The sequence below is a fragment of the Eptatretus burgeri genome, chromosome 1 (genome assembly GCF_056783735.1).
Source record: "Eptatretus burgeri isolate ZD-2024b chromosome 1, Ebu_testis_v1, whole genome shotgun sequence".
NCBI lineage: Eukaryota > Metazoa > Chordata > Myxini > Myxiniformes > Myxinidae > Eptatretus > Eptatretus burgeri.
Window position 1 is genome coordinate 155,619,519 of NC_140961.1, and position 15,935 is coordinate 155,635,453.

A 15,935-nucleotide genomic window follows, 5' to 3' on the forward strand; every position below is an offset into this window, starting at 1 on the left:
CCTTATGATTATATGCATTCATTTATGAGATTTAAAGAAACACAACTTCCTTCAAAAGAAAGTTTCTATAATAACCTTTATGAAGAAGAGATAAGTGATAAGGAATATAAAAACACACAAGAAATATGGAAAATATTTAAGATAAAGAACCTTGGAGAATATCATGATTTATATCTAAAAACAGATGTTTTATTGCTAGCTGATGTGTTTGAAGCTTTTAGATCACTCTGTCATAATAATTGTTATGGATTAGATCCTGCCCACTATTTCACAGCTCCTGGTTTAGCTTGGAGTGCAATGTTGAAAATGACAAAACAAGATATAGATTTAGTCAGTGATGTAGATATGCTTTTGATGATTGAGAAGTCTAAGAGAGGTGGAATATCACAAGTATGTTCAAAAAGATATGCTAAAGCAAATAATAAATATCTTCCAAATTATGATAGTGAAAAAGATAGTAATTATTTGATGTACTTTGATGCTAATAATTTGTATGGATGGGCAATGTCTCAATCTCTGCCTTATGGTAAATTAGAGTGGGTGGAAGAAAAGGATTATGAAAAGGCTTTGATGAATATTGTTATTTCTTCTCAAGAGGAATTGAATGACGAAGAAGAAGGTTATTATTTTGAAGTTGATTTGAAGTACCCAAGTGATCTTCATAATAAGCATAAAGACCTTCCTTTTGCATGTGAGAAAGAAACCCCAAAGAAAGAATGGTTCAGTGATTATCATAAAAGTTTTAATATTAAAGGCAAATCAACAGAAAAGTTATTAACAACATTCTATGATAAAGAGGGATATGTTTTGCATCAGAGAAGCTTAAAACAGTTTTTGAGAGAAGGATTGAGAGTCACTAAAATTCATAGAGTTTTAAAATTTAAACAAAGTCCTTGGGTGAAAAAGTATATTCAATTCAATACAGATATGAGAGCAAATACAAAAGTAAAATTTGAAGGGGACTTTTATAAATTAATGAATAATGCTGTATTTGGAAAGACTATGGAAAATGTTAGAAACAGGCAAAACATTAGATTCGCAACATCTTGGAAAGAAGCTTCGAGATTGATAAATAAACCAAGTTTTGAGAGAGAAGAGGTTTTTTCAGAGAACTTTTCTGCAATTCATATGAAAAAGGAAAGTATTGTAATGGATAAACCAATTTATATTGGAACAGCAGTTCTTGATTTATCAAAGATATTGATGTATGATTATTTGTATAATGACTTAAAGAAAGAGTATGGTGAAAATGTTTCATTGTTGTATATGGACACTGATAGTTTTATCCTAGATATAAAAACTGATGATGTTTATAAAGATATGAAGAAAAATATTGGAGTATATGATACAAGTAATTTCAGCAAGAAGAGTGAGTTATTTTCCAAAAAGAATGAAAAGGTTATTGGTAAGTTTAAGGATGAGTTGAGTGGAAAAGTAATGAGTGAGTTTATTGGATTGAGAGCAAAGGCATATGCTTATAAGTATGGTGATCAGATTGATAAGAGGTTAAAGGGAATAAAGAAATATGTAATAAAGAAATCAATAACTTTTAGAAATTATCATAATTGTTTGATGAATAAGAAAGAAGAACATAGGAAAATGAATACAATAAGAAGTTATAAACATAACATATATAGTGAAGAAGTAAATAAAAAGGCATTAGGAGCCTTTGATGATAAGAGATTTATTTTAGATAATGGAATAGATTGTGTTCCATATGAATATCGTATGATAGAGTGTATAAAATAGATTGTGTTTTAACGATGGGAAGATGGGTTAGGGTTTTTTTAAGGGCTTCCGCCGCATTTTTTCGCAATATATAAATGGTTAAATCAAGTATTAATCAAACTAAAGAGTGGAGAAAATCTCAGTCTTGGTATATAAATGGAAAACATAATGAATGTGAAAAATATCAAATAAGTCTTATTGAAAAAATAACTAAAACAAAGGTAAATAAAACAAATAGGCGAATCAATTTAAAAACGAGTAAGTTAGAGGATGTAAAGAAAAAAATGAATATCCTTGAATGGACTGAAAACTTTGATGGTTATCAATTGAACAATGAAAAAACAATTTACTATAATCTCAAAATGATATGTGGCTCAGGGGGTGGTCAAACAAGAGCATTAAGAGAAGTTTATCATTTCGTAATGGCACAAAAGGGGTATCTTAAAAAATATAAAGATTCAAATGTTTTGTTTTTCAATACTTTAGATGGGGATTATTGTGCAAAGAAAATTAGACTATTGAAGGAATTTGAGAATGAACAAATCTTTATAGGTTCAATGAGTGAGCTGTTCAACCCCCAGGTGTTCAATTCAATGAGGTTCAACCTCCAGGTTAAAAGGGGAGACAAATAAATATACCTTGGGATAAAAAGGGGGTTTATTTTTAGGGAAAAAAATAGGAATCGCTGAAAATCCCCCATTCATTTACATGGGGAAAAGTGAGCCAGAACCAGTATATCCACCCTACTGTTATGGACTGATTATGACACAACTTGGTGGTTGAGTTGGGTCGGTCACATGAACAAGCTGATTACTTTTTGCTTCAGGTCTGGATGCAGATCCAGTCTATCATCGGGATACAAAATGTAAATTGTTCATCCTGGCAGAGTTATGCGCTCTAAGAGGTGCTCTTATAGTCGTAATAATGATATATTGTTTGTGATCAAAATTTTTCTGCAAATCATGACAAATGCAACAATAATCTTTCAGGTTTATTTTGAATCAATACAGGTGATGTTCGTTGCAGACATGCATTTAATTACAAAGTATGAAAATATTGTTTCGATTTATGTTTTCTTGTTTTCTGTGTATTGTCAAATTTTTGTTTGCATCTTCCAGAAACTTATTGATCATGTTTGCTTCTCGAAATCTGTCATTGAAAAGGAATTTGGGTTTTTATGGTGTCCAGTCCAGTGAGATAACCAATATTGCCCTCTATTTCTTTTTTTTGTGGATAATCAATGACATTTTAATGTTGCGCACATCATGTAATTAATAATTGCACAAATGTCTTGTCATCAATTGTGTCAATACTTGGCTGCTGTTGTTGTTCAGGTTGCGGTCTGGTGTTTTCACTACAATGAGCACAACCTGCTTCAATAAAGTTTAAGTACTGGGGAGTGCATGTGGAAAGGTATGATCTTACCAAGTGGCCTTCTTCATGGGACTTATTTCCTTGCTCGACTTGCTGCTGAGTTCATTTTGAAGGTGGCTGATGTTTGTAGCTGTAAAAATGACACTACGTAATGGTCAATTTACCACCTCACTCTGGAGATTCCTGAGTACTTGTTGTTATTATCCTCTGATAAATCTACCCCTCATACCTATTGGCAGTTTTGCTTTTCTGCTGTGGTCCTTTGTTGCCTACACTGCAGTAATTCTTCCACCACTTGTTTGTGTCACTCACTTGTTCTTATGATTCTTCAGCTCGGTTTACTCCAAGCCAATATACAGAGCAACTTCATTGAACGTCAAACATCTGACCTTCGTACGATAGGCACTTTTGAATATCTACCAAGTACATGACGTCACCGACATCCTACATCTTGATTATCTACAAAAAATAAAATAAAGGGTAATATTGGTCATCTCATCGCACTGGACAACATAAAACCCAAATTCCTTTTCAATGACAGATTTGAGAAGCAAACATAATCAATAAGTTCCTCGAAGAGGCAAGCAAAAATTTGACATTACACAGAAAACAAGCAAACATAAATCGAAACAATATTTTTATACTTTGTAATTAAATGCATGTCTGCAACGAACATCGTTGCAGACATCATACCAGCCAGTGAGATGTCTACTTTGATAAGCATGTGGTCAGAGGAACCGATTGGAGCATAGAAAGAACAGCAGGTTATGTTCAGGGAAATTGTTCAAAATACGATCAAGAAGAGATGAAGTACCATTGGTTGAGATCCGCGTCTGGAATTTCACAGATTGTGTCAGCCTTAATGAGTCACAGAAGTCTTTTGCTGAAGTGCCATGACAGGAGAGTGTGGTACCCACACCCAGCCAACTGGCCTGATGACAACTGAAGTTACCACATATGACGAAGAGAGTTGGGATGAGTGGAGAGAAGTTGGTCCAAATTTTTGGAGAGTGAGATGTAAATGGAGTCATCACTCTGTGGTGGACAGTACAGAACACATAAAAACATGAGGTGGGAGTGGATTGGAAGCCAAAGCCAGGGGTATTCTTGGGGGTGTGGGGGGAGGGGCATTGCACTTTAGTGAGGAATGGAGTCTTTGATGAAGAGAGCAACTTCGCCACCAGGATGAGGCTCAGGTCTGTCATACCGGAGGAGGGATTAACCAGGGAGAGATACTTGGGAGTCTGAAATGTCTTGAAGGAGGAAAGTTTCTGTGAAGCAGATTATGTCTGGTTTGCAGTGTACTTGTATGGAAAGAGCTGTCAGGTTTGAGCAAAGGCCCTGGATATTTGAAGTCCACGATGTTAAGGAAGAGGGAGGAGAAGATGTGTTCGGTGCAGGGGCGGGGAGGGGGAGGGTTGGATGAGGGAGGATGAGGGAGGTAAAGATAGTTGTTGAAAGAGTGTGGGGGATTGCAGAAGAGCTCGGGGAAAGGGCCGGATGAGAAGAAGGAAAGGCTCGGTGGTGATGGGTTGAGGTGGAGCGGGGAATAAAAAGAGAGGAGATAGAGGGCAGTTGAAGATTGGAGGAGGTGGAGAGATGAGATCAAAGAGAGAATGTGGGGAGAGGAGGGAGCTTTGTGGATGTGAAGGGGGGGGACTTTGGGAAGGGGGAGTGAGGGGGAAGATTGTAGGGAAAATTGTGAGGATGGAGAGTTGAGGGAGAAGAGTGAGGAGGGAGTTTTTGTGAAAGGTGAGAGGGAAGCTTAGAGGGCGAAGAGTGTGAAGGTTGCTTTGAGAGGGAGGGGAGATGATGAGAGCAGGCATGGCCAGGGTGCAGGAGGGCGATGGGAGAGGTGAAGAGAGGGTAAGAATGAGACTTGGTTGAGGTTTGGTGAAGAATGGAGTGGGCATTGGGAAGTACAATATTTGAGGAGTTGGGAAGAGGGGGAGGTGTGTTGAGAGGAACGAAGGAGCATATATGGGGTGATGAGTGTGCTGATTGAGAGAGTGAGAATTCTGTTCAATTAGAAAGGAGCTGCAAGATGTTAGAACACCACGCAGTTTGGGAAAACAGAGGGGCTGATACGGAAATTGACGACAGCACCAAAGGATTCTCTGAAGAACCTGGTACCAAGGGAATTTAGTTTCCATCTCAAATCCCTGGACAGAATCCAAGCCTCACATCTGTAGAGCAAGACTGTGGAAGCACCATAGACCTAAACACTCGGACTCTCGTCATCCTGAACAAGTACCAACAGCTGCACCTTAAATCCTGGAGAATGGTACCATCCCAGCCTAGGCTGGATGTTGGCAAGCTCAAGGGGAGAGGGTAGCTGAGGAGTTTGCGAACAGGCTGAGTGGACATTTGGGGTGTCTGGGTGCTTTGAGGGATCCTGAAGAGTTGTGGAGTGCCTTCAAGACCACCGTCCTTGATGTTGTCGGTGGATTTCTTGGAACTCACCGTCGGGCACAGAAGAATTTTGTCTCTCAAGGGATACTGGATACCATTGACCAGAGTCGCAGAGCAAGGCTGAATGGCAGAGCTGAGCTGTTCAGGGATCTGAGGCATAAAACTGTACGTGCACTAAGGGTGGACAAAGAGGCCTATGTGCGAGGAATCTGTGAGGGGCTATAGCATCACCTGTGGACTGGACCTGACCTGACCTGAGGATGATGCAGGAGAGATTCTCAACAACAAATGAGAAAAGGATGATGCTGCCATTACCGGGCCATTGCCAAATGAATGCGCAGACCTTTGGCCCAGGATTGCGTCCAATGCAAGCAGCATCGCTTGATTTGTTCATCTGGAAATTGAGTACATTGTTCATATCCAGAATTTTCACACAACTCTTGAAATTCTGGAAAAAAAACAGTCCTTTGTTCTTTCTCACTCTTTCCCGGCTTCTTGCAAAAGCCTGGTCTGGTATGCAACTCATGCCATTTTCAGGAGGTAATAAAAGGCCCGTTTATCTCTCTTTAATTCGTAAGTCATAACTTCCATTGCACCATATTTAATGTGGACACACCTTGTGATTGTGTAGAGTGAAAGCCTTTCTTCACCTCTGATTAATCACTTGAAATCTGTCGATTTTGATCATTGTGTGTGTTGGAGGTGATTTTAATTCCACCTTTGAGCCATCGATTGATTAATTATGTTGAACTCCATTCTGAGTCCCATGTGGACTTATCCCACTTCTTCAACTTTGTGGGTTTCTTAAATATTTGGCGATTGTCCCAGTCCAATGTACCCCAATATACCTGTTGTCGATGCGCCAATGGTCAAGTATCCTCATCAATGATCAACCACTGGTACATTAACCTGCCCTTTAAGAATTCTGTGGTTTCTTCTGGCCTTTTCCCTTGCTTATTTTCAGATCATCCTATGGTAACTCTGGACCTTTCCTTTCCTCAACCCACAGAAAGGAACACTTATTGGAAATTTAACGTTGAACCTCTCGAAGACAGTTTATTTAAAGAAGCCTTTCGTGTCTTCTGAGCCTTATTGAGCTCAAAAAAACTTCTTTCTCCTCAATTAGTTCATGGTAGGACAACCTAAAAATTCAGATCTGGGTACTTGGTCAGCAATTTAAATTGCAGAGTACAAACGATAAACACATTACAATGGCTTGCTTAGAATCAGACATTTTACATATTGAGAGCAAAATTGGCAAATGAGAGAATGGTAGCGAAAGAAACAAACAGTTTCTAATCGAAAGGAAGGCCCACTAAAGAGATTAAATCCATCAAAAGGGAGCGGGGACTCTAGCTAGACGAAGAATACAGATCATAAAAGTTTAGAATTTTCTTTTTTTTTTGGAGACTTTTTGGAACAATGTTTCTTCTTGACAATGTTTCCTCTTCTTCTGTAACAAAATACTTTTTAGATACAAGTCTTTCTTTCGTTTGGGAACTGTAAATAAGCCATCATGGCATATTCAGTGGGTGGAGGTTGTTTTCTCCCGTATGTCTGTCTGTGTGAAAGATATCTCAATAAGTTGTTGACGGATTTGGATGAAATTTTGTGAGCAGGTTCGGTGGATGACAAAGACACTCACTCGACTTTGGTGAAGATCTGGATTCTATAATTTTTTGAGAGAGAAATATATATAGCATGATATCTCAAAAAGTTGTGGACGGACGAAACTTGGTGGACAGTTTGGGTGTGTGACAAGGAAGAATTGATTCGATTTTGGTGAAGATCTGGATCAGAGAAATTAAAAGTAATTCTTCACCATTGAGTGATAAGGCTAAAATAGATATATGGATTGTCTCAAAAAGTTTTGGACGGATTGGGACAAAACTTGGTGGATGAGTTGGTTATTTGACAAGAACAAGCCGATTCGATTTTGGTTCAGGTCTGAATCCAGATCAGGCCTATCAGTGGAATACAAATCGTAATCTAATCAGCCTGGCAGAGGTATGTCCTCTATTGAGTGGCCTTCTCATTACCTCTTCCACTGAAGGTGAAGGAGGTTATGTTTTCTCTCTTGTCTGTCTGTCTCTGTGCAGGATATCTCAAAAAGTTGTGCATGGATCTGGGTGAAATTTGGTGGACAGGTTTGGGGTGTGACACGGATTAGCTGATTCAATTTTGGTGATGATCTGGATCCGGATCCGGCTACGAGAATATTTAAGTGATTCTTCACTATTGAGAGTTAGGGCCAAAAACTATACAGAGCAGGATATTTCAAAAATGTGTGGGTCCAGATATGTTATTGTGGATCAGGCATTGCGGGGCAGAGATATGTGCTCTACTGAGTGCCCTTGTTTTTTTATCTTTTAGACCTGAGAGGAAACATTGTTCCTAATCTGGGTGACATTAGATGAAATATAATTTTTTTAATTTTTCTGAACTTTTCAAAAAGAAAACTGTTTCAAAAGAAATGATGAATAATTTGACCTGTCACTTCGTCTCCCAAACTGAGGCTCACTATCTGGAGTTGGAAGTACTGTTCCAATCACCCTTCCCAATTAACCTGTCAACTTGCTTAGGCAGACTCTGGGAAGGCTCTATGTATTGATGGCCTAACTGCTGAATTATTAATTTTTTTTGGACGTTTTAGGACGTTTTTGGCCCAGAGATGCTCAAGCCCACTTCCTTCATTTCTCCTGCTTTCCTTCCTGAAAGTCCCTGAAATGTCCATCTTCTCTTCGCCATGTTCCCCGTCCCATCCCCATCCCTCTCCCTTCCACAGTTCACCTAATGTGTCTGTTCCCCACTGTTTTGTCCCTTCCACTCCCGCCCCTCTTGTCTCATGCCTCCTTGCTGTGAGTTGTGTGTTAGCTCTCATACGAGCCTCGACCAAGGTATACAAAAAAAAAATGTTCTAAATGCATCACTTCTGTCTGGAGAAATGCCGCTGATTTTCAGAAGTGAAAAAGTGTGCTTGTTTTCAAAGACCGGAGATCTCCGACATTTGACCACCTGTAGTATGTGCACAGTAAAGAAATTGGTCACCGATCTATATTTCCAAAGCACTTGCAAACGAGTTCAAGAAGGTTAGCGGTGATCTGGGCTTACCTGATAAGAGATGTGGCATTCCTTGCAGATCCATCTTCGACAACATATTTTTATCACACCTGATAAATGGTAAATGCATTAAAGAAGACTGGAATTTTTTTTCTTGATCTTGGAAAAAGCTTTTGATAGCATTAACCAGAATATGATGTGCCATGTGCTGTGGAAGCATGTGGGCTTGGTGTAAATTTTGTAGCCTATATTGTGTTATATATGAACACATATCGCTTGATATAAACCAATAATGAGCCTTGTTGATAGATAAAGGTACTGAGGTTCATATAAGTTCAGAGAGGGTTAAGGCAAGGTTGGCCTGTTTCTGTATTATTGTTATCCTGAGTCCGAAATGGGGCTTATGGATTGGGTCTCATCTTTCTGTGCGTGCATCCATCCATTCTTCCACATCCATATCTCGGACACCTATAAACTGATTTTGTTCAAACTATGCACAAAGGCAATATATGATGGTATACATATGGACATCTTTGTGTTTCACCATTCGATCAAAGGTGGCTGACTGGCGGCCATTTTAGTTGTAAAAACCCAATGTTGACCAGGTCTTCAACAACGTCTCGGACACTATCTTGTTCCAACTTGGCACACAGACAAAAAATGATGACATACATATGCACGTCATTTTATTTCAAGATCAGAACCAAGATTGCCGACTGGTAGCCATTTTGTTCCTTAAACGTGTCCACAACAATTTCTCATATATGCATTGTCTGATTTTGTTCAATTTTGGCATAATCACAGCACATGATGGCATACACATGCGTTTCACTTTAGTTTGTGATCTGATCAAAGATGTCCAACTGGTGGACTCGCCCTTTAACCCAGTACAGGAAAATTACTAAAAGCACAGGGACTATGACATTCTATGTTTCTTTCTTCTTGTTTTCTCTCTTTCAGATTCAACACCTATATTTTTCGCAGTATTATGACGATGATTTATGCAGTTGAGGAAATAAATCGGAACTCCTCCATTCTACCAAACATATCCCTTGGATACATGATTTATGACTCTTGCTTTAACATGCACAAGACGTTGACTGCTGCTCTCAGCTTCCTTGGGCAGAAGTTCAGTCATGATCTTAAAGAAGTTTGTCCTATTCATGCTGTGGTTGGAGAGTCTGGTTCACAACATACATTGACAATTGCTCGTTTCTTTGCTCTATTTTTAATGCCACAAGTGAGACTTTATTTGTCGAAACAAAATTCTTTCTTTTTTGATAATTGTGATTGTTAAATAAAATGGCAGTGTGGTCGAGTTTCCGGACCTTTGATTCAAACTATACACTGTTATGTTTCAGATAAGCTACTTAGCCTCATGTCGGTGCTTGAGTGACAAAGAACAATTTCCTTCATTTTTGCGAACCATGCCAAGTGATATGTTCCAGTCAATCGCAATAGCAAGGATGGTTCGTCACTTTGACTGGGTTTACATTGGTACGATTTCAAATAACGAGGAATATGGGAGAGAAGGTGTTGCACAATTTATTGTTGAATCGGAGTATTATGGATTATGTCTTGCCTTTCAAGGAGTTGTGTCCAATAAAGTGGACATAAATGAAATAAAACGTCTCGGTAAATCCATATATGATGCCACTGATGTTATCATTCACATTGGAGTTACACATAATTGTATAATTTATGGAGAAATATCTCGGTCCTTTTGAAAATTTCTGCAGATATACTTCATGCTTGTACATCAAAAAGAAATAGCAAATATGTTAATCGATAAAAATTCAATTCAAATTTTTGTTGTTCCATGCTTTATCTATACGAGTGTGTGTGTGTGTGTGTGTGTGTGTGTGTGTGTGTGTGTGTGTGTGTGTGTGTGTGTCATACCCTCAAAGCCATGAAACCTCGCAGCCTGAAACGTTGCTTGCATACTAAGAAAACTCCAAGGAAGTAAATGACCGAAAATTGGGTGTTTCTGTTCATTAAAACATCATTTTTGAAGATAATTAGTGTCCTTATTTAATTATATCCTTTATCAGGCACAAAATTTGTCACCGCTCTCTATGGGGTCATCAGGCATATCCTAGGAAACTTCGCTCGGGTCTGAAGCCGCCATGTTTTTTTGGCCTGCTCAACCATGCCTTGACTTGGAACATGCCGCAACGATTTCTTTCTGATAAGGTTTTTGTTTTTTTCATTTTGTTCACCCATTTTATTGAATGCCTTTTCATTAGATCTAAGGATCGCTGTGTACTTCATTTTATAATTGCAATAGTTTTCAAATTTGGAGCTTGGAGCGATGTCATGCTTTACGTGTATGATATGATTTTCCACGATCTACTCTCATGGACTAATTAAAGTACATAATCGAAATATTATTTCGGTTTTGAGGATGAGATATCGTGCGGACTAAATATACTGCATGTCCAAATCTGGAGTGAAATCTGATAATTTGAAGAAATAACGAGTCTTATAACTAAGCCGATATACCGATTTACTTTAAGCAAGTAAGGCTATGTTCCCTCCTCTTCCATATTTACACAAGAAAATGTGAAATTTCCAAAGCAACAAACTTCTTTTTTCAATTGTTTCAAGAATTATATTGAGTGAAAAAAATGATTTCAGAATGTGCCAAAGTTTTTATGATTTAATGCATTCACTGCTGGACCTCATGACCTCTCCACCAGAAGGACAGCTTATCCATAGCATCTGCCAGATTAGTGTCCATATTTTCGGAGGTTTTATGAGGTGCTCTGCAGGGAGTCTAATAAAATCTGGTGAAAACCGAGTTTTAAAATAAAGTTAAAACGTTTGCGTGGACCGCGAATGACGTAACACGAACGAGTGCACAGAAGGGGAGGCAACATTGTGGATTATCTGCAATGTTTATTTCACAGGCGACTACACTGTGCGATGTCTCCAACGTTGTTTTATATTACACGGAAACCCTTTTGTGGATATAGTCATTATTTGAGCAAATTCATTTTATTTCTTTAGCTGCTGCATGTGCGGTGAAGACCGGCTTCAAAGTGAAAGAGATCCGACATGGTATGCAGCCCCTGCCTGGCCAGCCATTCCATAGCAGCCATTTAAATTTTGTGCTTGCTTGAGTGCTTTAGCCACTTGCCGAGCACCCTAGAGTCACAAGCGGTACCACGCTACATCACTCTGAGCGATGTATCAGATCCGTAATCCTGAGCGAGTGGTTCTTGATCCGTCATCCTGAGCGATTGGTTCTTGCTCCGTCATCTTGAGCAAGTGGTTCTTGTCTCATCATCCTGAGCGAGTGGTTATTTCTCCATCGTTCTGAGCGAGTTGTGACATAACACCTGATTTCCGAGCTGTTTATCATGCCTGCGTGTTTTCAAATTTACCAAGCCAATTTGTTTTTTTCCACCCGTCACACAGCTCTTTATAAAGATTGATATTTGGGAACATATCCCTGAAATGTCGATATAAATGCAACATTTGTTTTTTTTTTGCTGAAAGCTAATCAAGGGTTTTGGATTGCATGCAGGCTGGATTCTGTAATCACACTGGTTCCAACCTCACGATTCCCAAAAAATTGTCGATATCGGCCACGCGTGCATGTGTGTGTGTGTGTGTGTGTGTGTGTGTGTGTGTGTGTGTGTGTGTGTGTGTGTGTGTGTGTATGTGTGTGTTTGTGTGTTTGTGTGTTTGTGTGTGTGTGTGTGTGTGTGTGTGTGTGTTTTGTTCATAAAGCATAACTTATTATCTCTGGTAACTCCCCTAACCCCACCCCTCTGTTTTTGTCCCATCTTTGCTCTACCCCCTCCTGATAAAGTGCAGCACTCTCCTCCCACATCTCTCTCACTCTCCACTCCCTTCTGTCTGTCTTTTTCTGTCTCTGGACTTATCTGGACGGTGGTTATGTCTGGATGGCGTTTGTCTTTGGGCCTTGTTTATAGTATGACCAGTACAAAAATGGATTTCAGGCTTTTGTTCACAGCTTCACTGTTATTATATGCAGAATCATTTTGCTGAGACAGTATGAATCGTAATTAATGGTCCACCACACGTCTGCCTTCCCTTCATCTCACCTCACACGATCTTCCCTTTCCCCACTCCTCCTCGCTCCCCTCCGTCCTCTCTACTTTCCGCTCTTCCTCTTCACCCTCCCCCCTCTCTCTCCCCTACCCATTATCATTATCTCCCCCCCTCTTTTTCTCCCTCCCCCTCACCTTTACAATTCCTATCAGTGAAGCGACAGATGGTATTTGCTAGTGGAATATTAAAAATGATGTACAATGCACACAACAACTGCAGTATCAATTATACTGAATATAATTTAATTCTGATAAATAATGTTTCTATTACGATCATTCAGGAGAGGAGATTGCAAACACCAAAGCAAAAGTTATCTTGGCTTTTACAACTGTAACAGATTTTATGCCACTTGTAGAAGAAATGTTACGTAGAAATATTACAAGGAAACAATGGATTGCAAGTGAAGATTGGATTGATTCCTCTGTCATTTCAGGCCAGAATACAATGAATATGTTTGAAGGCACAATTGGTTTTGCTTTAACCAAGGGATATATTCCAGGTTTCTATGATTTCCTCATTAATCTACAACCAAGTCTTGTGGACAGGAATGCAGTTTCAAGTAATTTAGTTAAATTGCGTGAAGTTTCTTCCAGTAATGATGATATGTACACTAAAAATTGTTTTATTCATCTGGATGTGAAGGATTGCTATTGCAAGAAATCAACATTTATCAAAACGACTGTTGGAGATTCCAATGAATTGACGAAAAACGAAACTATTATTGTCGTTGATTTTTTGAAAAAAACTTCCTTATCATCATATTGTTTACAATATGAATCAATCAAACAGATAAATCACAAACATTCAACAGAAAAACAAATGAACAAAAAGTTAGCCCTTCGCCAAACTGCTTCCAGAATAATAAAACCTGAATCAACTGCTTCAGACATGCTTCATACCAAAACAAAGCTTATCAATGAGGAAGAAACTGCATCAGTTAACATATTTTTGTTAGAATTTTGGGAGCATTCGTTTGGATGCACATGGATTCCAAATAAAAAGACTTCACACCTGTGCACAGGAAGTGAAAATTTAGAAGCAGTTGACACAGAGCTTACTGATGTATCTCATCTTCGAGTCAGTTACAACACGTACATGGCAGTGTACGCGATCGCAAAGGCTTTGCATAACCTTCAATACTGTGTGCAAATTAAAAGCATTTTATTAAATATTACTTGTGGAGATAGTCACAGCTTTGAGCCGTGGCAGGTGAGAGTGCTGTAAGATTATGCTATTTAGTTTTTACTGTTTCAATATCAAGGTACTTTATTCTTCACTGCTGACCCTTCAATTATATAATCATATTCTGGAAATTAATTTTTAGTCTGTTCAATTTATTTGCAATAAGATGTAGGTTTATATATATATATATATATATATATATATATATATATATATATATATATATATATATATATATATATATATATATGTATGTATATATATATATATATATATATATATATATATATATATATATATATATATATATATATATATATATATATATATATATATATATATATATATATATATATATATATATATATATATATATATATAACCAATTTGGTAAAATTAAAACATTCTGCCCATAACACAGAATAGTGTGTTATGTTTTCATCTCCAAAAAAAAATACAAAATATTGTGTTATAGTGAAGCAGCATAGCAAACCTGTTGTGCATTTTGTGATACAAGCACCAAATTTGGCACAAATGCACATTAATATGTTCCGAACATTTTCAGATATTGGGCCATTTGAAATTCTCTCTTTATGTCCGCCATATTGGATTTCAAAATGGCCGCCACTTGAAATCTACATTTGCTATTATCTCTGGACATTAATGCAGCTATTGACTTGATTCTGGTATCTAAATGAATGTTTTTGGTGGCAAGTAATCCAATGGTACCATTTTCAACTTAATATTATCTATCACAGTCTGTTATATAATTTTATTTGGAAATTATCTCGGCAAATATTGGATTCAACACAATACTTTGAAAAGAATGTCTTAGTTCTGTAAATGTCTTAGGTATAATAATTACATGCTACATGGTCTAGTATTTGAGGCTCGGTGTACTGGTATCTGAGGCTAGGTATATACCGGTACTGAAGATACGTGTACATAAACAGTGTCATGTTAACAAGTTCAGCATTGCCACAAGTACATGTATGTTGTTGACTCATCGTCATGTGCAATCCCCTTCACACACACAGAGGGCTGTGCACTGAAGGGCAGCGTTTTTGCACTTGCAGCGCCTCACACACCCTTTCTTGCACTTGCAAGAAACCAGCTCAATGCAGCTGTGAGCTGCCTCAGTTAGCCTGCTCCAGTAAGGTGTGTACTGTCCTTCTCCAGTCCTTGACCAACCCCAGTTGGTTGGTGGAGGGAGCTCTGGTGCTGGCAGCAGTATCTGACCCCACACATGTCCACCTTGATACACTTTCCTCTTGACATGTTCCTCCAGAGCTGCCTTCGTTGGAGGGATGAGCTGCACATTGTTCTTCCTTGCGAAAAGTTTCCTCCTGGCCTTGTCAATGTCTGTGCATTTGCTGGTTCGATCATACAACAGGATCACAAACCTCTCGATGATGCACATTGCATCGTCTGGTATGTCACGAGGTGCAGAGGACAGCAGCAGCAGTGCCTCAGTGAGTTCTGGCAGTACCGTCCAGACTGCCCATGCAGTCTTCTTGCCATGTCTATGAAAACTAGACACAGTGTCTCATCCAGTTAGAGCGTGGAACATTGGCAGTGCACGAGCCTTCTCTCGTTCCAATCCAGCTGCTATTTCGTGTGCTGCTAGGTATCGGAAATCTCTGGCCTGTTCCGAATGCCAGCTACAGTTTGTCTTCTGGTTGCAACTCCTGTGCCAGGGACACTGCCAGCACCACAACATCGGTGTCTACAGTCCGGATGAGTATTTCATGGTGTCCATGCTGGACTGCGGAGATGCATGCAGCAACATCCGACTATCAGCTTCTTCATGGTTACATGGGGTGAGTGAGGTCAGATCTGGCAGTAGTGCCTTGCTGAGCACTGCCTTCCCATCAGTAATGACGAGTTGCTTGTCCTCCTGGTCAAACCATTCCATGAGAGCTGCTGAGAGGAACCTGAACAGCTCGGTTTTGTTGCTATCTACTCGAAGGAAGTTCTGCCAGTTTCCTGGTATGGCTGCGGCAGCCACCACACATCTCCGCACACCTTGTCCACGCTTTGCACGTGTACTACCTTTCAGTGAATAAGCAAGGTAAGTATCCCAGACCAGATCCAGGCGT

At 39.0% G+C, this 15,935-nt stretch overlaps 1 protein-coding gene across 1 annotated transcript in view; it reads left to right on the plus strand.

Moving 5' to 3' along the window:
- LOC147035807 (extracellular calcium-sensing receptor-like) overlaps window positions 1–15,935 on the plus strand; it is a 44,370-nt gene that overhangs the window by 14,807 nt on the left and 13,628 nt on the right. The window contains exons 2-4 of the mRNA XM_085869612.1: window positions 9,535–9,814; window positions 9,936–10,209; window positions 12,935–13,863. Coding sequence (XP_085725738.1) covers window positions 9,535–9,814; window positions 9,936–10,209; window positions 12,935–13,863 — 1,483 coding nt within the window. The remainder of the gene's footprint in view (window positions 1–9,534; window positions 9,815–9,935; window positions 10,210–12,934; window positions 13,864–15,935) is intronic.